The sequence below is a fragment of the Pongo pygmaeus genome, chromosome 15 (assembly GCF_028885625.2).
Source record: "Pongo pygmaeus isolate AG05252 chromosome 15, NHGRI_mPonPyg2-v2.0_pri, whole genome shotgun sequence".
Lineage (NCBI taxonomy): Eukaryota > Metazoa > Chordata > Mammalia > Primates > Hominidae > Pongo > Pongo pygmaeus.
This window is the reverse complement of record NC_072388.2, coordinates 95,310,417-95,334,605: the sequence shown is the minus strand read 5'-3', so window position 1 is coordinate 95,334,605 and position 24,189 is coordinate 95,310,417. Positions and strand designations below refer to the sequence as shown.

The 24,189-nt window shown below is 47.0% G+C and overlaps 1 protein-coding gene across 2 annotated transcripts; it reads right to left on the bottom strand.

Annotated features, from left to right (window-relative positions):
* Window positions 1-4,360: 4,360 nt before the first annotated feature.
* Window positions 4,361-16,581, bottom strand: BDKRB1 (bradykinin receptor B1). 2 transcript variants are annotated; one of them, XM_054449466.2, is made up of 3 exons: window positions 12,836-16,581; window positions 6,343-6,461; window positions 4,361-5,452 (listed from the first exon to the last, which is right to left on the bottom strand). In XM_054449466.2, the coding sequence occupies exon 3, from the start codon at window positions 5,440-5,442 to the stop codon at window positions 4,381-4,383; it is 1,062 nt and encodes a 353-aa protein (XP_054305441.2). In that variant the 5' UTR covers window positions 5,443-5,452; window positions 6,343-6,461; window positions 12,836-16,581; the 3' UTR covers window positions 4,361-4,380. The 2 variants fall into 2 exon arrangements, with proteins under 2 accessions (XP_054305441.2, XP_054305440.2); XM_054449465.2 differs by lacking the exon at window positions 6,343-6,461.
* Window positions 16,582-24,189: the final 7,608 nt, after the last annotated feature.

Sequence of the window (24,189 nt, the reverse complement as noted above, 5' to 3'; positions counted from 1 at the left end):
GGTGATGATGGGACAGGGTGGGGGCAGTTTTCTTACTTTTCCACTGCAGAGAGCAGTGAAGCCCACATATGGCCCCTGATCACGCGGTTCTGGAGCCCAGGACAGACCCAAAGCTGGGAGCGGATTGGAGTGAAAGCTCCTCCTCTCTTTCTACTTGGCCCTTCTCAGGGAGAGAGTGGAAGCCCACATGGGTGCTACAGCTGGGGATGCTGGAAGACTATTTGCTAATTCCTCCCTCCACCCCAGGTGTTAGCACCACACGTGTGGCCTGGGCCTGGCCCCATATGGAACACGCCAGGCGAACCTATCAACCAGATCCATGGGAACTCAGATATATTACCTTTTCCCGCTGCATCGATCCTTTTAGTCAAGGCAGAAATTTCTCTCTCTGTAAATGAATAACTGGCCTTCCCCATAGAAGGGCAACAGAATTCTACTGTACGGGTTTGCCAGTTTCTCTTCCACTGTGGGGCCATTTGCTGGGCTTCGGTAAACGTTACTTACGTGCATCTCATAAATCAGGTGTCTGAGTTCTCAGGATGTGGCTGCAGTCTACCATTGAATTACATCCTGTGAGCAATGTTGTCCGATTTCACTGGCCAGCACATTCTTCTCGAGTGTGGGATTGGTTTATGCAAGCCCTAGAAAGGATTTTGATAAGCCACCAGCTTAAGGCCGGCTGAAAAAGAAGAAAGAAGAAAGGAGGGCATATGTGGGTCAGCTCACTCGGACTAGAAGAAGAATCAGGTATTATTTTCCCTTTCCCACTCTCTATTCCTGCCTGTTCCTGCCTACTTTTGCCACTTTGCCACAGAGCCTTTGCCCAATGAATTCCTGCCTGGGGCCTTGGAAATCACATTGGTGTTGGAGTCAGATGAGTTGGGTGAATCCAGCCTCTGCAGTCTGAGCAAGCACTGCCTTTCTTAGCCTCCTCTTCCTCACCTAGAAAGTGGACATCCTGAAACAAACCTCACAAGGGAGTCAGACGATTAAATGAGATGACTGAGCCTATTCCTGTGTGTGGCTGCTGTGAGTCGCACTGGGTGTACTTGGGCAGGTCTTACTGCTCTCTATTTTCTAGACTGTATGTGAAGGGATGGTCTGGATCAGGGGTTGCAAACTCAACCTCCCATAGCTGCCATGTGTGTGAACCTGATGGGAGGGTGCCCTGTTCATGGGGCCTCTGCTACACAGCACCAAAGAATTGGAGCCCTGGGGGGACCCCGGAAGGTCAACTCCAAGGGGCCCAAGGATGTTCCTCTCTTTTGTTCACTGCCATATTCTCAGTGCCCACAACAGTGTCTGACAAAGTAGATGCTCAATAAATATCTGCTGAATGAATGAAATTGAATCAGTGTTGCTGGATCTTCCAAACGTTCAAGAGAAACTGGAAAGCTGGCTCCCTATGGGGAGTTTCAGTACTGGTAACCAGCTCAAGAGCCTGGGGGCTTGGAGTTTTAAAAAATACCATGTGGTTCAAATTAAACACATGTGCAGGCTAGATCTTGCCTGTTGGCTCAGCTCCATGCCTTCTGACCACACTCTGCTCTCCAGGAAACCTGCAAGGGCTGGAGCACTGATCAAAGGGTTATCACTGATGAGGTCCCGGTGGCCCAGCCACTGCCAGCCTCTCACACTCTGTCTCCAGGCTCCAAGAACATGGCATTCTTTCCACTCCTGGAATGAATGAGTCTTTGCTGCTATTCTGTGAGGACCAGCCCTTCCCGTGCAGCTGTGGGGACTGCCATTCTCCCCATTCCCCCAAGTGTCTTGGAGTCCAGTCACTACACCCTCTCCCCTACTCCATGGAAACTGACCTTGGAATGGCCTCCTGGCCCATGGACTCTCTCCTCCCCAGGGCCTGACAGTGTCCCGCCTGCCTGCGGGGGCCCAGGCAGGGTCCACCCACCACCTGACCTCTCCATTTTCTATGTTGTCTCCAACCTCCTTCTTCTTCCCTCTACTTCAGCCACCTGGTGCCAGGGATACACTTGGTCCTTGTCATCTCCTGGGATGGCTCTGCCTCTGGAATGTTCTATTCAAACATTCCTGCTCTGTGGCTATGCCTTCCTCTCTTTTAATGAGACAGGGTCTTACTCTGTCAGCCAGTCTGGAATGCAGTGGCACAATCTTGGCTCACTGCATGTAACCTTGACCTCCTGGGCTCAGATGATCCTTTTGCCTCAGCCTCCCGAGTAGCTGGGACTACAGGTGTGCACTACCATGCCTGGATAATTTTTGTATTTTTTGTAGAGACGGGGTCTTGCTATGTTGCCCAGGCTGGTCTCGAACTCCCTGGCTCAAGCCATCCACCTGTCTCAGCCTCCCAAAGTGCTGGGATTACAGATTGCACCCTTTGTGGAAACCAGTCTCACGCAGACTCCCTTCACAGTGTACAGGAGATCATGCCTGGCCCTTCTTCTCCTTCTTGCTCTGTCACCCAGGTTCTCTCACTACACCCGTCCTTTAACACACTGATCTCACTTCACTTCCTTCTCTCCCTGTGCTCGTTTCTTCCCTCTCCATCATTTCCCAGAGTCTGACCAGGATTCCCAACTCCCATGACGTATGGCTGTCTATCTGGCTAAACCCTACTCCAGAGCAATCCTTTCCTGGGTCTGTCGAGCATTATCAGAGTAAATTCACACAACACAGCCACGCTTTCCAGCTTCAATGGGGCCCTCAAAGCCCCCTGGAGCCCACCATGCTTCCTGGGTGAACTCTCTTTGCCAGCTGACCATTGTGGACCCAGCCTGTCCATTCTCCTCTAGCCCCAATTCTCTCCGTGACCCGCCTCCTCCTCTGCCGTCCTTCAACCTCTCCCTCCTAACCTGTAACCCCTCCTGCCTCTGGGCCTACTTTGTTCCTTCTGTCTGGAACACTCCTTTCCCCCATTTTGCTTGGCCAGCTTCTCGTTTTTTGGGATTCAGTTTATATGTCTCTTCCTCCAGGAACCCCTCTCTAACCCTCCCTCCCAGCCACCCAGACTGGAGCCCTGCTCTGGTTCTCATGGCACCCCTCACCCTGATGGTGGCAGGCATCCTGCTCTATGACAATCTCTTAATTATTGTCCTCCTTGCTGTGAGTCCCTAGAGGGTAGGGACACTGTTATGCTTACCGTTGGGTCTCTCATAGCAAGACCCGCACCAATGCATTACACGTTCAACAAGAGCATGCACAAGCATTCTTTTGTGAGCAGCTCACCCTTTCCCGCCTCCGCCAGCCCTTCCTCCCTGTTTCCACATATCCAGATTGCACCCTTTGTGGAAACCAGGCTCATGGCTGACTCCCTTCACAGCGTCTTCTCTGCTAACCTGAGAGGGAACCCATCCCCTTTCTCTCTGAAGGCGCAAGACGCTGGATCTGTGGTGTGCTCATGCAATTTCTCATTTCATTTTTTGTATTATAATATTTAGATGTATGTAAGTTTCTTGAAGATAGAACTTCTAGCTATACCATCCCTGTATTCCTGGCAGTTAGCCTAGAGAGCTTTGAATAGACAAATGGAAGTGTAATAAGAGAGGCCATTACCCAATACTTGTTATTTGTTTCCTGCTGCTGCTATGGCAAATTATCAGAAACTCGGTGGCTTAAAATACAAATGGGGCCAGGTGCAGTGGCCACGCCTATAATCCTAGCACTATGGGAGACCAAAGTGGAGGATCACTTGAGCCCTTGAGTTTGAGACCAGCCTAGGCAACCCAAGAAGATCCCATCTCTACAAAAAATAGAAAAGTTAGCCAGGCATGGTGGTGCACACCTGTAGTCTCAGCTACAGGAGGCTGAGGTGGGAGGATCCCTTGAGTCTGGGAAATTGAGGCTGCAGTGAGCCGTGATTGTGCCAGTACACTCCAGCCTGGGTGACAGAGCGAGACCCCATCTCAAAAAAGCAAAGCAAAGCAAAGCAAAGCAAAACAAAACAAAACAACAAAACACAAATGTATTCTCTAACAGTTCTGGAGGCCAGGAATCCTAAATCTGTTTCCCTGGGCTGAAGACAGGGAGTTGGCAGGACCCATTCCTTCTGGAGGCTCCAGGGGAGAAGCCATTTCCTTGCCCTTTACAGCCTCTAGAGGGTGCCTACAATCCTTGGCTCGTAGTGGCCGCCCTGAATTCCTCTGGCCTCTGCTTCCATAGTCACATCTCCTGACTCTGAGCCTCCTGCCTCCCTCCTATAAGGACCCTTGTGATTATATAGGGCCCACCTGGATAATTCAGGATCATCTCCCTATCTCAAGACCCTTAATTTGGTAACATTCATCAAGTCCAGGGATTAGGTATCCCCCAATCTACAGGAGTAATTATTTAGCCTATCACAATAGCATTTATTACGTCACAGAAAATTGATAAGAAAGCCAAGTTTCTTGGTTCAATGCTGTTTTAATTCCGCCAGAAAAGTTGGAAGATTTCTTTCCTATGGGATGAAGATATTGGAGCAAGACTTTCAGGGGTGCATTGTTTATAAAGTTCCCAGACCTTGGTCCTGAAGAGCCGGCCCACAAAGACATAAATTACTGGATTCAGGGAGCTGTTAGTGAAGGCAAAAAAGTTGGCCAACTGCAGGCCCAGATCAATGAAGTCCTCCCAAAAGCAGCCTTGGACTGCTTGCACCTGGAATAAGAATTCCAGGAAGGCAAAGAAGTGGTAAGGGGCCCAGCAGACCAGGAAGGCAACCACGAGCGTGAGGATCAGCGCTGTGGTCTTGCTGTCCTTGTGGCCCCCGCACCTTGTCCTGCTGACCTCCCCCCGCCCTCGCAGGGAGGCCAGGATGTGGTAGTTGAAGAAGACGATCGCAGCCAGAGGTAGGAGGAAACCCAGAATATTTAACTCCACAATCCTTGCAAAGTGCCAGGCCTCATGGGGGAGGAGCAGGATGCAGGCGGTGATGTTCAGATCTGGGACGGCTTGGATGGATCGCAGCAGGAATGTGGGGATGCTCAAGAGGCCCCCCACAACCCAGATGAGCATGCAGATGACCCGGGCCTGCCTCCGCCGCTGCTGCCTCCGGCTGGCCATAGGGTGCACCAGCACGCGGTAGCGGTCCTGGCTGATGGCCACCACCAGGAAGATGCTGATGAACAAATTGGCTTTGATGACCCCGTTGATGACACGGCAGAGGAGGGCTCCGAAAGGCCAGTTAAACTGGTTCCAGATATTCTCTGCCCAGAAGGGCAAGCCCAAGACAAACACCAGATCAGAAGCCGCCAGGTTGGCCAGGTAGATTTCTGCCACATTCAGTTGCCGCCGGGGCAGGAGGAAGACCAACAGGACAAAAAGGTTCCCTAGGAGGCCGAAGAAACAGATGGAGATGATAAATGTCGGCAGCACTCTGTGTAGCAGGCCCCAGGCTTCCGGAGCATTGTCACAGGCCGTAGCATTTTGAGGGAAGAGCTGGCTCTGGTTGGAGGATTGGAGCTCTAGAGGGGGCCAGGATGATGCCATGCACAGTGACCTGAAATGAACAGAAGGTAGAATAAAACAGGAAGTGGCAGACTACAGCCTATGAGCCAAACCAACTTGTCACCTGTTTCTGGACAATAAAGTTTTATTGGCACAGAGCCACACCCACTTATGGACGCATTATCTACAGCTGTGTTCGTGCTACAAGGGTGAGTCGAGTGCTTGTAACGGAGACTGTCTGGCTTGCAAAGCTGAAGATATTTACTATCTGTTCCTGAAGAGGAAAAGTTTGCTGACCTCTGGTTTAAGGGATGGTGCCTGAGTCCAAATCCTGGTACAGTCACTCAGTGTGAGCTACTTAGAACCACTGACTTTTACTTTCCTTTTTAAACTCATGATCTCTTGTGGGATCATGGGAGGGCTGTTGTTAGAATCTACAGGGTGCTTAGCTCCGTGCCTTGCATACAGGAAAGACTTTGGAAGGTAGTGATTAGTCTTAGTAACAACTGTACCATTATTATTATTACTATTAGGGTTTTAACGGGCATTTAATGAGCATCTACCTCTTGCCAGCCCCTTGCCAGGCACTGGAGATATGCAGAACAGAGCAGCCCCAGCCTCATAGGGCTGCAGACATGGAGGCAGAGGTCATGGCTTGAGACAGAACTGAGGGAAGCCCAGGAACAGCAAAGGAAGCTGACCTGTTAGGGCTGGGACCAGTGTGGTGGCCAGGGTGGGGAAAGTGCTAGGAGGTTCCTCTTACGGGCTTGAAAAACATGAGTATTGGCAGGGTGTGGTGGCTCACACCTGTAATCTCAGTACTTTGGGAGGCCAAGGCAGATGGATCAGATGAACCCAGGAGTTCAAGGCCAGCCTGGGCAACATGGTGAAATCCTGTCTTTACAAAAAGTACAAAAATTAGCTGGGCATGGTGGTGCATACCTGTGGTCCCAGCAACTCGAGAGGCTGAGGTGGGAGGATCGTTTGAGCCTGGAAGGTCGAGGCTGCAGCGAGCTATGATTGTGCCACTGCACTTCAGTCTGGGCCGACAGACTGAGACCCTGCCTCAACAACAACAACAACCAAAAAAAAAAAAAAAAGAGAGAGAGAAAAGATAAAAGAGAAAGGAAAGCATGAGTAATAAGTAAGGATAACTAACATCTGTTAGATGGTATTAATGGTCTCTGTGTTCCAGACGCCATTCTAAGTGTTTCACATTGAAGTATTTTCTCATTTAATCTTCCTGGAAGCCATTCAAGGTAGGGGCCATTGTCATCTCCAGTTGGCCAATTAGAAAATTGAGTGCTGAGACCTGGAGTCGCCTGTCTGAGGTCACACAGCTGGTCAGTAGGGCCTGGATTCAAACCCAGGCAGTCTGATTCAAGAGCCTGATCGAGATCCTGTGCTTCTGTCTGCTCTCTTCTGCTGCACCTGTCCCCACTTGGTGAATGACAAAGCCAGGCTCAGAGAAGTTAACCAGCTTGTCGGAGAAGACCTAGGTGGTGGTTACAGTGCTACGCTAGGAACCTTGGTCTGCACGGACCCCAGAGGCGGTGCTCACAGTCATGCAGCTGACTGGCCTCCCAAGCTTGCTGGAGGAGCTACAGCTGGTGGGTACAGTGTACACTATGAACCTTGGTCTGCATGCACCCCATAGCTCATGTTCATAGCAATGCAGCTGACCTGCCTCCCATGCTCCCATGCTGAGTTTCACCGGGCGAGGGATAGAAAGCTCTGTCTCTTTCCATAGGGAAGACTGCGTCTCCCAGCCTTCTGTGGTCCCACGAGGGGTAGATCCCATCCTGTGCTCATGGCTTTGTGGCCTCCTGCCAGCAAAATCGGCCACAGCCAACTCAGGGATCCACAGAATACTATCCGCAGAGTGAGCAGCTGCCTACGCTGTGGGATTTATGGGGCTCCAGACGATCTTCAGAGCCTAAACATTCTTCCCCAGATTGGATAGGTTAATATACACCCAGTGCTTAGCAGGGTTCCTGACTTATTGTAAGCGCGCGGCAAACGTTAGTTGTCACCATCCTGATTGTTATCACTGGGTGACACCTGAGATTCCTTCAACCCTGCAAAGCCTCATAGATACCAACAAAAGCTATTGTGTAGCAGAGAATTAACCTTGGAAGAGCATATTTGGCTGTGTAACCTTCGGAGAGTCAGTTCATGTCTCTGAGCCTGACTTTCCTCATCTAAGGAAGACATGATGTCCTCAAGAGGCCCTTCTAGCTGTGACATTCTGTCATGTCACTCACGTGGAGTTATTCACACCGGGGTATAATTCACTGGTTCCTCCAGTCATTTATTTGCTGAACAAGTATTTACTGAGAATGTACTATGTGCCAGGTACTGTTCTAGGTATTTAGGACAAAGCAGTGAATACAGCAGGCAAAAATCCCTGCTCTCAGTGTGCGTATAAGCCTAGCAGGAGGAAGGAGTTGATAAGCAATACACACACTAAATAAACATGCTGGCAGGTGACAGCTGGGGAGAGTAGCAGTGCAGGTGGTGAGAACTGATCAAGTGATCAAACTCTAGAGGTGTTTTGCAGGTAGTAACACCGTGATTTTCAGTTGGATCTGGGTGGGAGAAAGGAGAAATCGGACAATGCCAAGATTTTTGGACTGAACACTGGGAAGTATGAAGTTGTCATCAGCTGAAATGAAGGTGACAGAATGAAGATGAAGCAGTTCTTTTTGTGGGGGGTGGAGAAGAACAGGAGTTCAACTTTGGAATTGTTAAGGTTGAGATATAAATTGGACATCACATGGGGACATCTGGCAGGCAATTAGATAGACAAGTGTGGTATTCAGGGACAAGATCTGGGATGATGAGACATAACTGGGAGTTGTAACTACAGGAATGGCATTTAAAGCCACAAGGCTGGATGAAATCACCAAGGGAGAGAGTAGATAAAAGAGCAGAAGTTGCACAGCTGCTGGTTGACAGATCAACAGGAGACATGGGAAATTATGATTTGGTGGTTGTGAAATGTCCATGGCACATGGAAGCTGAGCAGTCCCCACCCAGAGCATAATATGGAGGAGGCTGGAGGCTCTTGTTACAATAGTTTGGTCATTTTTTGCAGGGCATAAATCCAAAACTATGTTTATTTTATCATTTGGCAATACTTAAAGAATTTGCAATAAACCCTTTTGGAGTGACGAGCTAAAAAACAAATATTTAATGGAAATTTAACACTGCACTTCTGTTGCTCAAGGAAGTTGTTGATGAGCAGATAGCTTGCATAGAATGTTTGTTTACATTTGCATCACTATGGGGTCTGTAGCAATTTCACTGATTGCAAGAAAACCTAAGACACAGAGCTGCTACTTTAGAAATCAGTAATTTTAAGAACCTTGCACCAGGCTGGGCATGGTGGCTCAAGCCTGTAATCAGCACTTTGGGAGGCCGAGGCAGGTGGATCATGAGGTCAGGAGTTCAAGACCAGCCTGGCCAAGATGGTGAAACCCTGTATGTACTAAAATTACAAAAACTAGCTGGGTGTGATGGCAGGTGCCTGTAATTCCAGCTACTTGGGAGGCTGAGGCAGAGAATTGCTTGAACCTAGGAGGCAGAGGTTGCAGTGAGCTGAGATCGCACCAGTGCACTCTAGCCTGGGTGACAGAGTCAGACTCTGTCTCAAAAAAAAAAAAAAAAATTGCACCCTAAGACACGGTTCTCATCCTTGCAGCTGCAAAAGATGCTGATATAAGATAATTCTGAGAGGCATGACTTTTCCCTTAGATCAAATGACTGTTCTGTAAGTTAACTCAGCTCACATTTAATTCCAGCTTTTCTTGTGCACGTGCAACAGTGGAAGTGATGGCTGACTGTGCGTTGGCTCCATAAGAAGAACGTCACAGAAAGCAAAATGGTGCCAGCTCAACACCAGTATCCTCAGACGCTTCAGACAGCAAAACCTGTTAATTCCAATCACAATTCATTCTTTCATTCAGCTCATGGAAGCAAAGCAGGGCTTTGGGACATTCATTCTGGCAAAGTGAAACAAATGACTTTTTGTGAATGCTATTTAAGTTGTTTAAATTTTCCACATTGGAAATAAAGTCACTGCATTTTTGTGAGGATAAAACACAAATTGTGGTGGAGTCCAGCGTCATGGTAACAATAATATTCCTACTAAATTAAGACACTAATGAAACAGAAATGTGATTGGAACAGGTCGTGGTGCACACACAATTTGTTATTGCATATAAATAAATGTCAATATTCTATAAATTGAAATAGATGTACGTGACAAAATTTACAAAATGTTAAAACATATGCACAGATTTACTGAACTACAAACTTGTTGTGATAAAGTTCATGAATTTTTTTAAAAAACTGGACTTTCACATGTGTTTTCTCTTTTATTTTCCCATTATCAATCGATTTTAGTGGACATTGAGTCTCAGTATCCTAAAATGTTATTAAACAGTGTATTAAAACAGATCTATAAATTTTTGTTGAATTTTGTTCCAAATCAGTTGGAAATATTTAGTCTAGTTATTCAATGAATAGAGCACCAAAACGTCAGCTTTCAAAGCTTTTAGTGAATTATAAATATTGAAAACAAAGCTGGTATGCAGAAAAATTATAAAATGTATCAGAAAATGATCAAAATCAAATGCTGTACAAGAGTTAATTTTGAAACTCTAAAATGAGCTCTGGAATATTTCAGCTTGTGGGAAGAATCTTTTTAATTGGATAAATTCATGTTCTGTACGAAATGAGATGAAACTGAGAAAGCCAATGATTTGCAGTATCTGAATCTGACAAAACATTCAAAACTTATAAGTAGGTACAACTTATTTGAAAGGTTTAATCTGGTAAAAAAAAAAAAAAAAAAAAATACGTGTGGGCTGGGCACGGTGTGGCTCATGCCTGTAATCCCAGCACTTTGGGAGGCTAAGGCAGGTGGATCACCTGAGGTCAGGAGTTCAAGACCAACCTGGCCAACATGGTGAAACTTTGTCTCTACTGAAAATACAAAAATTAGCCGAGCATGGTGGCAGGCACCTGTGATCCCAGCTACACGGGAGGCTGATGCAGGAGAATCACTTGAACCTGGGAAGCGGAGGTTGCGGCGAGCCAAGATCGCACCACTGCACTCCAAACTAAGGCACAAAGACAGCACCTGTGAAAATATCTGGGATAAAATATTTATGCAATTCCATATGCAAAGAATTGGACTTGAGAACAGCCTCTGCCTGGCAGAATTTGCTGAGAGCTTATCACTCAGAACCTGCACAGGGAACATTTTCTCAACATATTATGGTTCAAGAGAAGAGTCAACTGAAGGTACTAATTTAAATTTGTTAATTGTAAAATTTGTGGAAAAAAGATTTCAGGCAATTATATGGAAAAATTAAAAATAACAAGACCCCACTGAAGAAAATACATTCTTGTGAAAAATGCCAATGACATGGTATCAGTCAGGTACAAGAAACTGTAGCATGTGAATATACAACAAGAACAATTATTTTGCTTATCTTATTTTTAAATGTTCAGTTAATTAACATAAACATGTTTTATTTTGCTTTAATATTCATAGGTGTATGTATATATATTTAAATACCTTTTGAAAATAGTTTTTATCTAGAACTACTTTATAACACCATCAATATAATATAACCATTTTGTTGGACTTTTTTCCCCTTCCTTCCTTCCCTTCATTCCCTCCTTCTCTCCTTTCCTCCCTACCCTCCTTCCCTCCTTCCTTCCTTCCTCCATCCCTCCCTTCCTCCCTCCCATCCTCCCTCCCTCCCATCCTGCTTCTCTCCCTCTCTCCTTCCTCCCATCCTCCCTCCCTCCCATCCTCTCGGCCTCCCTTCCTCCCTTCCTTCCTTCCTTCCTTCCATTCCTTCCTTCTTTCCTCTCTTTCTACCTATAAATACTAATTTTGGGGGGAAATAATTTTTGACTATTGGGGTGCCCCGGCAGTGTGCACACACATGGCCTGACCATCCCTCTCCTAGCTATCTCTGATGATGGCCAGGAAGCTGAGGTCTATGGTGACAGAGGCTGGCAGGTGGGAATCTGTGGAATTCCCCTGCGATTGGTTGGGATTTCTCAGGGAGAAAGGAGGCGAGGTCCTGACCTGTGGTGGAGGGGCTGGGGCATTGAGAGTTTGAGAAGAGATGGGAGGGTGTTGAGCACTGATATGGTTTGGCTGTGTCCCCACCCAAATCTCATCTTGAGTTGTAGCTCCCATAATTCTCTCATGTTGTGTGAGGGACTTGGTGGGAGATAATTGAATCATGGGGATGGAGAACAAAGCCAAGCCAATATCTTGACTTTAGCTCAGCCAGACTGAGTTTGAACTCCTGATCTCCAGAACTGTAAGATAATAACTTGCATCGTTTTAAGCCACTAACTTTGTGATAATTAATTACAGCAGCCTTAGGAAACCAGCACAGGGGGTGAGGCTGCACCCTGCCCAGGAAGCCAGAGACGACCAGCTATGCAGGGACTTTAGCTCGAATCTGATTAGGTCAGTGGACACCGCCCCCATCCCCAGGACCAGGAGGTGGCTGGGGCCACCTCAGCCACAGCATGTGTCTGCTCATGTGGGGCTTATTTTTAAAGGGATTGTCCTCACCTGCTGCTGTCTGTGTTTATAAAGTTGGCCAGAGAGGAGAAATCTTCCTTTGCCAGTTTTTAGCTTTAGCTCTGATATTTGCCTGGAACATAGTAGGTGCTCAATAAACAATATCTCTGGATATTGTTAGTAATATGTGACCCTATTTGAAGAACTCAGAAGGGGCATTGGGCAAGTCTACGAGAGATGGCAATTCTGTAATTCCTGTGTGGTATTTTCTGAATTCTGCACATTTTAACCTTGGCTATGAGAGAGTGTGACTTTCTTCAACAAATTAGTTAATTCTTCAAATTAACCCCAATTTCAACAGCATGGTGATGTTAAAGGCATTGGAAATTCAGCCACAGATGTTAAAGACCATCAGCACGGTCACATAATAAGATGCTACTTTCAAGCCACGAATAACCCAACCAGTTATTGATCTTATGAAATCTTGTAAGCCATCCCAGAGAGACTAATTTAATTTTTATGATTCAGAATTTGCAGGCTGTAACTGCTCAGAGTCCATGTGAGCTCTGGTGGCTGCATTCAGCCCTGACATGTGTCACTTGACTTTGATATAAGGAGCTACTGGAACCTTCCTACCAGTTCTAAAATCTTTCCCTCCTCCTCCTGTTCTGGAAAAGCAATTAAGACCCAAACTAGGCATGAAATAAAAGTCTCTTAAATTGATTTAGAATTATTTTTAAAAAGTACCCTCACAGAAGTGGAAAATTTTGCCAATAGGTAGGTGTAAAAGGAAGTTTTTTGTTTTTCTAAGAGACACAGATTTCCTCTCATATTGTACTCTCATAAAAGAAAAAAAAAAGGTGGTCATTTACTTACTCAGGCAGAAAATGAAGGCGTTCACAACTTTAGTTGGGTTTTCTGATAGTGAGAGCTGCTTTTGGAGGAGTTTTCTCTTCTGGGAAGTGCTGTGGAGATGTGGTCGCTTTAAATTATATAACCTCCACTCCAGTGATGTCATTGTGGGGATTGCCGCAAAAGTGAGTCTTTCGGGACTCACTCCAAGTGGATTTGGAAGGAAAAATCCACTCTCATTTCACTTTGCACTTTAGGGATGATGAGAGATTATTCAGCTACCATCTCTCCCTTTACTTTGGTACCATCTGCAGAGGCCTGCAATCCTGCCCAAGATCTGTATGTTGACAAACATGCCCTAAAAACACGTTTTGACGTCGCCAACTTGCCCCAAGGCTCGCAAAGTGTCAGTGAACATTGAGGGTTGGCTTTTGGCCCCTTCACTATTGGCTTCCGAATGTCTGGGGCTCTGCAGCAGCTTTTGTGGGAGCCACTTCAAATGGCCTCTTTGAATTTTGGTCATGAAAGATACATCGCCAAGAATCCATCAGAGTGGACCCATTACACAAACAGAGAGCTAGGAAAACGTTTGACTCATGCAATGTTCAGAGCTGAGTAAGACCAGATACACTTTTTCCTAATCCTCCTTGGCGTCTCTCAAATTATGTCTGCATGGGTCAAGTTGAACTACTCAAGACCTCATGTTTCAGACAGTAGGATATTTTTGGCTTTGAGAATCAGGTGGCAAGATTCTCCAACTGGAGGCCCCTTACCTGCCATCTTACAAATTAAGATCTTTCCAGGCCACCCCCTACATGTAGAACTCATTCATGCCAGAATTCAGGACTTCGAGTCTGACTTCTGGAAAGGTGACCCTCCAAATGTTTGGAGCAGAAGGTGTCACCTCTGTCTTTAGAATCTTGCCTTTTCCTTGTGTTTCCTTTTTCTGCTAGTGATATCTCAGTGGGAGCCAACTGCACTTCAAGTTTTCCTGCTGTCTTCTCCTGTTGCTGAAGACCTTAAAACTGTGGAAGTAGGTGGAACAAATAGCATTCTGAGGCTCAGTAGTGGATGTACATTTCAGGGAAGAAGTTGGAATTTGCCTTAGAGGATGGTCCCTTCCTATCAGGAGAGACCTCCTGGGTGGGATTTTTAATAAAAAAAAATTGTCAACAGGCAAGCATCTTCCATCATTCCAGGGATAGATCTGAACCGGAGGAAGGCTCCAAATCTTAGCCTTTCCTGTTACTTAGTAATGTAGGCGGGGGTCTCTCCAGCCCGTGGCTGGCTTATTTTCCCTTCAATATGAGTTTAGACTATACTGTTTCTGAGAAGCATTTGTTCTTAGGAGATGTCTCCCTGTTTATTCACCCAGGAACGCGTATAAGGCCAGCTCTGCCATGAAGAGCACGTGCAGGTCTGATCTCTGCTTTGCCTCTCGCTGGAAGACAGGCTGTGAAGAGAGCTGGCCTGAGTGAGCTGGACTTCGGAGATGCATCTGGCTGCCTTGCCAAGGTGGTGGGGGGTGGAATGGAAAGTTCTTTAAGACCCATGTTTCCCCTTGTTGCTCATCTCCATGGGAAATGCGAGACAGGCCCGGGCTCAGGGGAGCAGAGGGTCTCCTACTGTCTCTGGGGCCAAGGGAGTGGGGCTGAGGGCAGGAGGAGGGGACCCCAAATCTGTGAAAGAAAAGCAGGTCCCTATAGTGTGGCAGAAGACAGCAGGGGACTAAGAAGTGGGTAGGCACTGAGGACCCTCTTCTGAGACTTCGCTTGCCTTTTCTTTTTTCTTTTTTTTTTGAGATGGAGTTTCACTCTTGTTGCTCAGGCTGGAGTGCAATGGGGTGATCTCAGCTCACTGCAACCTCCGCCTCCTGGGTTCAAGCGATTCTCCTGCCTCAGCCTCCCGAGTAGCTGGGATTACAGGCACACACCACCACACCCAGCTAATTTTGTATTTTTAGTAGAGATGGGGTTTCTCCATGTTGGTTAGGCTGGTCTCGAACCCCCGACCTCAGGTGATCGACCCGCCTCGGCCTCCCAAAGTGCTGGGATTACAGGCGTGAGCCACCGCGCCCGGCCAACCCTTGCCTTTTCTGAATTTAGTTGTTTGTAATTCCCACAGCCTCCATAAGGTTTGGTTAAACTTTACAGTCTGATGTGTGCTGTGCTTGATGAAGTCCCCCGGGTACTTGGGTGAAGAGGTGGCCACAGGGGATAAAGGGCTGCCTCTGGAAATAGAGGACAGGCCAACCTTCCCTGGGGTGTCCTAAATACTAGTGAGGGGGCACTCCAGGCAGGCTGGACTCCCTGTAGTATGCGTGGGCTTGGGCCATACTGGATGTGTATTCAAGGGAAGGTGAGCTCTGGAGTTTGAGGCCCCTGGGGACATGCAGTCCCAGTGCCCACTGTGACACTGAAAAGGGCCACTTTTCAGTTCTCTCATCGATCAGTCCTGGAGTTTTTTTCTCCTTTACTTTTCTAGTCATATCCAGCAGGTTCTTCAAAATGAAAGACTCTAGTACATGTTACCCAGCACACCTCTACAAATAGCACCCAGATGCTAAGCCTCTCCAGGGTTCGTTCTTAGTCCTTACACGACATCTGATGTCTCCAGTATTCTCCCAGTTGTAGACGGAGGACAGAAAGCCACAGCTGGGCAGAATTCTTGCCAGGATGAAATGCAGCACCCTCACTGTGGTCCAGCTCGTGTCCTTTCACCCCCGACCAAGGCTGTTGGCGGTCACACCTTTCTTCCCATCACAGGGTTTAGAAACTCATGCAATGTACATACAAGTCTGCAACAAAGGACTGTAAACCAAACTCCTGGCTTTCTGATTCCTTTCCTTCAGTCTATCCTTCTGCTGGATTAATATTTTGGAAACACCTGGATTTTGTCATGTCACAGGACAACGACCCAACCCCTTGGAATTCACGAGCTCCCCCATAGTCTTGCTGTAACACCCAGAGCCACCCTCCATGCTGAGTGAGTGACTCATGGGCTCTGAATGCATCCTGCTTGTGAGCATTTGCTGAAAATGACCTCCTCCTCCTCGCACTGTTCAATGCTCATCCATCACTCAAGTCCTGGTGTAATCCTCTGCTTTTCTCTAAGCACGGGGCCTGAGTGCTTTCCCCTTTATTCTAAAAACACATATGGAGCACCCACCTGGTGCCAAGCAAATGCCACCCTAGAAAAGCATGTGTGTCTAGCACATAGGAAGCAGGGAATGGATGGGGTGAACAGACGGTGTCTAAGTGTAAGCGGGGAGGTAAGCAGAAAATCCCAAATGTACACTTAGCAAAGCACAAACACTTGGAGATCTACAGGATGACAGGGTGGACATGAGCACGTCCTGGGCATTCAGGCAGCTCCAGGTGCTGCCATGGCCTGGCAGCCAGCCCAGAAGTGAAGGGTCCTGGGTGCTGGCTCTGGGGTGGGAAGGTGCCCACTTAGCAGATAAAGCTCCAATGGGCCAGGGGTTCCTCCCTGCCCTTGTGTGGCCCTGCTTTGGGAGATGAAGGCCTTCTCGCCCGGGCAGAGTAGGGGATCACCAGACCTTCCTCCTTAGGGAGCCTCGGGAATCCCAGGAGTGCACACGCACTCAGAAGGGGCTTGTACCGGGACAATCAGCTGCATTTCTCTGTCTCCTAAAGCCGAAGCCAGGCCGTGTCACGTCTCTTCTCGAACTCCTCTGTTGCTGTCTCAGGCCCAGGAAAACAGAGACCTTACATCGGCAACGCTGCACTTGCGCAGACCCAGCTGTCTCCCAGAGCACATGCGCAGACCCAGCTGTCTCCCAAAGCACACGCGCAAACCCAGCTGTCTCCCAGGGCACATGCGCAGACCCAGCTGCCTCCCAGAGCACTCGTCTCATGGTGCCTGGCTGCCCTGGCTTCCTCGAGCTGTGTTTTTTGTATTTTGACACAGGGTCTCACTATGTCGCCTAGGCTGGTCTCAAATTCCTGGGGGCCCAAGCCATCCTCCTGCCTCGGCCTCCCAAAATGCTGGGATTACAGGCACTCCCCATTATGCCCAGCCTTTCCTCTCTCTGTTTTGAATGTGCCACCTCCTCTCCCACCTCAGGGCCTTTGCACTGTCCGTTCCCCTACACGGGGCACCTTCCCATCGAGAGCCCCACGCTTGCTCCCCCAGGTCCTTCTGGTCCTCACTAATCCTCCCTTGTCAGAGAGACCTTTCCTGAAATAACTGCTCCTCCTCTTGGCCTGCTCCACTGCTCTTCACAGCCCTATTGCCACCTGCTCCACCAGGCAACGGATTTATCTCTTTTGATTAGGTTCATCTTCCCAACTCGTACAACAGGGCTGATATGTAGCAGGTGCTCAAATATTTGCTGAGTGTATTCATAACTATGTATTACAAATAAGTATATAATAGCAATAGCTTGTCTTATGTCAATAAACATGTCCCAAACCCCTTGTGGGGGGCCAGGCCCTGTGTGGGCACAGGGGGTGCATAGAAGAACACAGCCCACTCCCTGCCCACTTAAGGAGCTCTTGGGATGGCTGAAGACAAGGACGAGCGTCACACTCGTCTGAGTGTGAGGTTTGAAAAAAATGAGTTCTGCTCGAGGTGGAGTGGGATGGGTAATTTATGTGTCATGCTGACTGAGCCATGGGGTGCCCAGATATTTGGTTAAACATGGTTTCTGGGGGTGTCCGTGAGCGAGTTTAACCTTCATAGGTTAATTCCGAATGATTAATGTTTGAATTGGTAGACTGAGTAAGGCAGATTGTCTTCCCTAACACGGTGGGTGGCATCCAACCTGTCGGAGGCCTGAATACAACTGAAAGGAGCAGCAAGGGAGAATTGGTTCTCTCTGCCTGGCTGTTTTCAAGCTGGGACATCTGTCTTCTCCCACCTTCTTACTGGCCGTCCTGGGTCTCTGGCCTTCACACTCCCACTGGAACTACGTCACTGGTCCTCCTGGGTCTCCAGCTTGCAGACAGCAGATGGTGGGACTTCTCAGCCTCCATAATCACATAAACCAATTCCTTATAACAAATCTATCTATATTTATCTATTTTCTGTTGGTTATATTTCTCTAGAGAACCTCGACTATTATGCAGAGTTGGGGAAGAATTCATGGCAGAGGATTATTTAAACTGGGTTTTCAGGGCTGAATAGGAGTTTGGAAGGCAAGCAAGCTGAGAAAACCATCGCAGGTGGGAGGACCAGCATGTGTATTATAACACACACATGTTCATAAGCCTTTGTGGAAGGCTCACTTGGAACTTGGGGTCAGAAAGCCCGGGTTCAAGCCCCACACCCCACTTACGCTATCCATGAATATCCCATATCCCCTACCCTCCAGCAGGCCCTGTGCAGCTCTTGGTTTGGTTCAGGGAAGATAATTGAATGATAGTTTCAGCCCAGAGTAAGGGTGCTTTGAGATAGCATGTGCATAAAGTTTTGCAGCTCATGGAAGCAATTTCTATTTCCCTGTACTTGGAGTATTATAGCTGTAACTACATGATCTGTTCTAAAGATAAATGCTCACAGCAGGTGGAGCCCACCTGCAGGGCCTCCAGAAGAGAGCCCGGCCAGTGGTCCTGGAATGCTGTGGTCCTCCCTGCTTCTGAAAGTTGTGAGGATCAAATAACTGTGTGGGAAATGTCAGTATCGTGCTGTATAGATGTTCCCAGGATAAGATGAATATGTACATGTTAATGCATCTTTTCTCAGTTTTATGACCTTTCTTTCTTAATCTGGCAGCAAGTACCATATGGAAAAGCTCTTACATCATTTTTCAATCAGCCTAGATGCCTAATTAACCCATGTATGTGTACAGCAAAGAATGGGGGTATGGAATAAGATGTTTTCTTTAGAAACCAGTAGTTCCCTTATGATGTTTTAAAGAGATGGAATTGGATTACTGTATTATAAAGTTGATGCTGTGAGCATTTATCTTTCATATAAATCATATTGGTCCCCATGATGGGGATGCAAAACTCCGGATCCAGGGAAACTGAAGTTGCTTCTGTGAGCTGCAGAACTCTGAGTATAGGGGAACTGAAATTGCTGAAGATAACCATACCTTTTCTTGAAGACTTGGGGTCATTCTTGACTGTCCCAGCCCTCATGGGGGCTACAGACTTGGGATAGAGACAGACTAACAGAGAAACCTGTACAGGACTGTGATTGTGAATTCTTTGAAGAAACAGAACAGGATCCAGTGGTCTTCAAAACAGAAAGGCATGAGGCTCTGTACAGCAGTTCCCCCTTAGGCATGGGGAAAACGTTCCAAGACCCCCAGTGGATGCCTGAAACTGCAGATAGTACCAAACTTTATAACATTATGCTGTACAGTAATGGTGGGTAGCTTATGCAGCATGGGTACATTGGACAAAGGGACAACTCATGTCCCATGTGGAACAAAGCAGGACGGGGCGAGGTTTCATCACACTACTCAGAATGGTGCATAGTTTAAAACGTATTAATTGCTTTTTTCTGGAATTTTCCATTTAATATTTTCAGAACTGTATTGGCCACAGGTAATTGAAACCATGGATAAAGGGGGGACTACTGTACTTAGGGAGGTCAGGGAGACAGTGAGCAAACCTGACTGCAAAAGCAAGTCCCGTCCCTGGTCCTTAAGGTCTGATTTGGAAGTCCAGGCAGGCAGGTGTATGGTGTGGAGCTGCTTCAGCAGGGTTGACACCCTAGCTCCATCACTGCTGAGAAGGTGAATCTGGACCATTTTCTTCTTCTTCTTGCTTTTTTTTTTTTTTTTTTTTTTGGTGAAAGAGACAACAATTTAATGGGAAATTATGGAAGAAAGCAACACATTTTTTTGTGTGCAATTGGAGAATCTGGACCATTTTCAATTCCACTTTCCGGAGCCTCGGTCTGTAAAGTGGAGCACGTTGCAGAGTTTGGGAATCGCATGGGATAATGTGGTGATGCAACTGGCCTTTGGTAGGAACCCCACAGTAACTGTTCCTAATTTTATCATTTTACTGTTGCACAAGACAGTGGTCGTGTCATTATGAGGAGGGCCCACACACGCTGTGTTCTGTCTTAGCCGGGACTGAGGAGAGGAAACAGACACGCATTGCTTGCCGGCTGAGTGGACCGCAAAGGGTGACTCAGCATGAAAGGAGGCATCCAGAGAGTCTCAGAACCCCGTCTTTGACCATCTTTCAGGGTTGTCTATAAGTAGCCTCCCACCTGGGTAGGGTTGGTGGCTGGGCTGTCTGGAAGCTGGGAGCTGGGCCCTGAGGTCATTTATTTATTTATTTAAATCCTGGTCTGAGACTCCTTGAATTGGCCTGCCTTTTGGTTCTGGGGAAGGAAGAAAGAATCAGTGGATCCCAGGTCCTAGGTCCACAAGGATGGGCATTTACACTCAGCACCTCGGGCCCATGATTCACGCTCTGGGGGCTTGGGGCTGGCCCGCAATATGGGAAAGGCCTCAGTATCTTCCATTTGAAAAAAATCCTCTACAATTCAGTAAGATTGCATTTCCTATTATTTCTTAGGAAATCTGCACTAACAAATATCTCTAACCCTAAAAAGACCCGAGAAAAACATCCAGTGTGCTCTCTCATTGTTGAGAGAAGGGGCCTGCAGGTACCTTAATGGGCAACTTGATGGTGAGCATGTGCTCAAAAAGACTAAAACACCTGTGTCCATTTGCTTAGGATGCCATACAAAGTATCAAAATCTAAGTGGCCTAAACAACGAACATTTTTCCTCTCACAGTTCTGGAGGCCAGAAGTCCAAAATCAAGGTGCTGGCAGTGTTGATTCCTCCTGGAGGCTCTGAAGGAGAAGCCACTCCTTGCTTCTTCCTCACTTCTGGTGGTTCTGGGCAATCCTTCACATTTCTTGGCTTGTGGAAGCATCGCTCCAGACTCTCCACCATCTTCTTATGGCCTTCTCTCTGTGCCTTTTTTTCTCCTCTTCTTATAAGGACACCAGTTATTGAATTTAGGGGTCACCTTAGTCCAGTACAGGTTGGGTATCCCTTAACCAGAAATGCTTGGGACCAGAAGTTTTTGTGTTTTGGATTTTGAATGTTTTTGGATTTTGGAATATTTGCAGAATTCATACCAGCTGACCATCCTTAATCCAGAAATTCAAAATCTAAAATGTTCCAATAACATGTCCTTTGAGCATCATGTCAGTGCTCAAAAAGTTGTGGATTTGGGGGCATTTGTGATTTCAGATTTTTGGATTAGGAATGCTCAACCTGTGTAAACTCATCTTAATTTAACTACTTCTGCAAAGACCCTATTCCCAAATAAGGTCGTATTCTGAAGTTCCATGTGGACATGAGTTGGGGTGGAGGGATACTCTTCAACTCATCACAACATCTTTATCTCACTGAATCTTCACAATACTTGGAATCTTCATTTAATAGATGAGAAAAGAGACACTCAGAGAAATTCACCAACCTTCTTCAAATTCCCACACCTGGGAAGTGGCAGAGGTGAGATGTGAACCAGGAACCTGCCTCCAAGCCCCTGTACTGTTGGTGCTAGGGCCTTCGTAAACTATAGAGGACAGCATCAACATCACAGAAGGCAGTCCTTGGAGACCACTGATCTACATGCCAGAAGCCTGTTAGAGTCATGACTTATTATCTCTCCATTTGACAGACGAGCAAACTAAGGCCAAAGGTGATGGGAGGGAAGATGAGTAAAGTGGCTTGCTGAGATCACACAAGTGGCATGGTAGGGAACCCATGGCCTGGTCCCCAAAGTTCTCCCCCAACAATTAAACATTCTAGCTCAGTGTAAGGAGGCAAAAGGAGCTAGACACAAAAGGCACGTGTTATAGGCTCTACAGAGACAGCATCCTACAACATGTGCCTGGCTTCTTTCGCAACAGGTAAATCTAGAGCCAGAAAGATTAGTGGTTGCCCAAAGCCACGAGGAAGGGAGAATGGGACGTGACTGCTAATGAATATGCAATTTCTTGGGAGTTGATGAGAGTGTTCTGGGATTAGACAGTAGTGATGGTTGCATGAATCGGTTATTAAGTAAAAGCTAAAGTGGGTAAACTGTATGGCATGTGAATTACAGCCACCAGCCTCTGGGAAGGTGATCTGCAGGAAGCAAGTATGCACAAGGCCTATGAGATGCAAAGCTTTTATTGTGGCAGAAATAGCCCAAGCCCTGGGTCATAAGCTCCTCATGCAAGAAGGCACTTCGAGGACTTTTCCTGTGACAGAATTTGTATTCTTGGTTTGTTAAGGCATGAACACCCCAGGAACAGAGAGAATTTCCAGAGCACCCTCCTTAAGAACTGCATGGCCTTGGCAAGTTACTTCCCTTTCTGGGCCTCAGTTTCCATACCATGAACCAGTGATCATGCAAACTCCCAGAGTGGTTGTGAGCATGAAGTATTTTGATGGGATCCCTTTGACCTGGGACTGTTTTGCCTCAGCCAACAAAACAAAATAAAAAACTAAAACCAGAATAAAACTCTCATGAACAAATGATTAAACTTTCAGCCATTGCTATTGCCAAATCATGACCTCTGTTGCTCATCCCTGCTCCCTGCCCTCATCCTTGGTGAAGGATCAGAGCTACGTAAGGGTCAAAAATTGGGTAACAAGGAGGTAATGCAGCACAGGGCTGGGGTCTACAAAATGGAGACACAGTCATGAAGGCTGTGCTCAAGAGGCTCCAGCACTAGCATGAATTCCCATGAGGTCATCTGGTGTCTAGTTTGCATCTCTGCATCCTATTCTCACCCCTCTCTGGCCAGGGAAGACTCAGGAGCTAGGCCCCTTGCTTGGTCCCCTAAGCCCACCTGGGCTTCTTCCCATTGCACCAGCTTGCTGGAGCCAGGGAGGGTCAGGAGTCAAGGGGCTGCTCCTGTTTCCTGGCTGGGGAGGCTCTCCCAGCCCTTTTTTTTTGTTTTTTTTCTTGCCTGCTAAGAGCCCTGCTCAGGTTTCCAGGCATGTGGTTTCCCCTGGATTGCTGACTCCCTTGAGTAATGCAGGCATCTGTGAACAAAATTCCCTGGATGAGTGAGCTCCCTTAAGCACTTGTGGACAACTTCCTCCAAGTTCAGGGCACTTAGTGAGGGGGTGCAGGCTGGGTGGGAAGAATGGGCACTGGAGGCAGAATGAAATATCTTCTGGGATCTGTCTAGGTTCTTGCATCCAAATGGCTGGAGGGTAGAGAATGAGCCTGGAGCAGAGAGAGGGAGACATAGAGACAAGACAGGGGCCAGATCATGAAGGGTCTTGCAAGCCATGTTACAGCTGTAGAACCTTATCGCAAGAGGGGTGGGACACTATGGAAGGGTTTCCCTTGGAGGATGCCCCCATCACACTCACTGCCAACATCATCATCATCATCATCATCATCATCATCATCATCATCAAAGCTAGTACATGTTCAGTGCCAACTATGTACCAGGCACTGTGCTAGATGCTTTCATACATTAATCCTATTAACAATTTTATGAGGTAGATACCATTATTATCCCCATTTTACGGACAAGGAAATGTTGACTCAGAAAGGATAACTGAAGTACCCAAGACTACACAGCAAATAAGAGCCCAAAGCTAAACCACAAGTGGAATCCAGGTCTACCTAATCCTAAAGTCTTGGCTCCTAACACAGTTCTCTATGTTTATAGCCTCCCCATGAATGTATTTGCATTCTTAAAAGACGATGTTGGCTGCAGAGTGGAGAATAAGAATTGGGAGATAGTAGGGGTTAGTATTGGAGGCACTCATGACAGACAATGGTTGGACATAGAAGGAAACATAGATTTAGGAAACAGTGAGTAGAATCTAAAAGAAGTGCTGATCCCATTACTGGGTATATACCCAAAGGAATATAAATCATTGTATCATAAATACACATGCACATGAATGTTCATTGCAGCACTATTCACAATGGCAAAGGCATGGAATCAATGTAAATGCCCATCAATTATAGACTGGATAAAGAAAATGCGGTACATGTACAACCATGGTATACTATGCAGCCATAAAAAAGAATGAGATCATATCCTCTGCGGGAACATGGATGGAGCTGGAGGCCATTATCTTTAGTGAACTAACCCAAGAACAGAAAACCAAATACCACATGTTCTCATTTGTAAGTGAGAGCTAAATGATGAGAACACATGAACACAAAGAAGGGAACAACAGACACTGGGGCCTAGTGGAGGGTGGGGGTTGGGAAGAGGGAGAGGAGCAGGAAAAATAACTAATGGGTACTAGGCTTAATGCTTGGGTGATGAAATAATCTGTACAACAAACCCCCATGACCCAAGTTTACCTATGTAACAAACCTGCACGTGTACCCCTGAACTCAAAATAAAAGTTAGAAAAAAATAAAAGAGGTGCTGACCCACTAGATGGAACAGATGAAGGAGAGGGTACGTTGA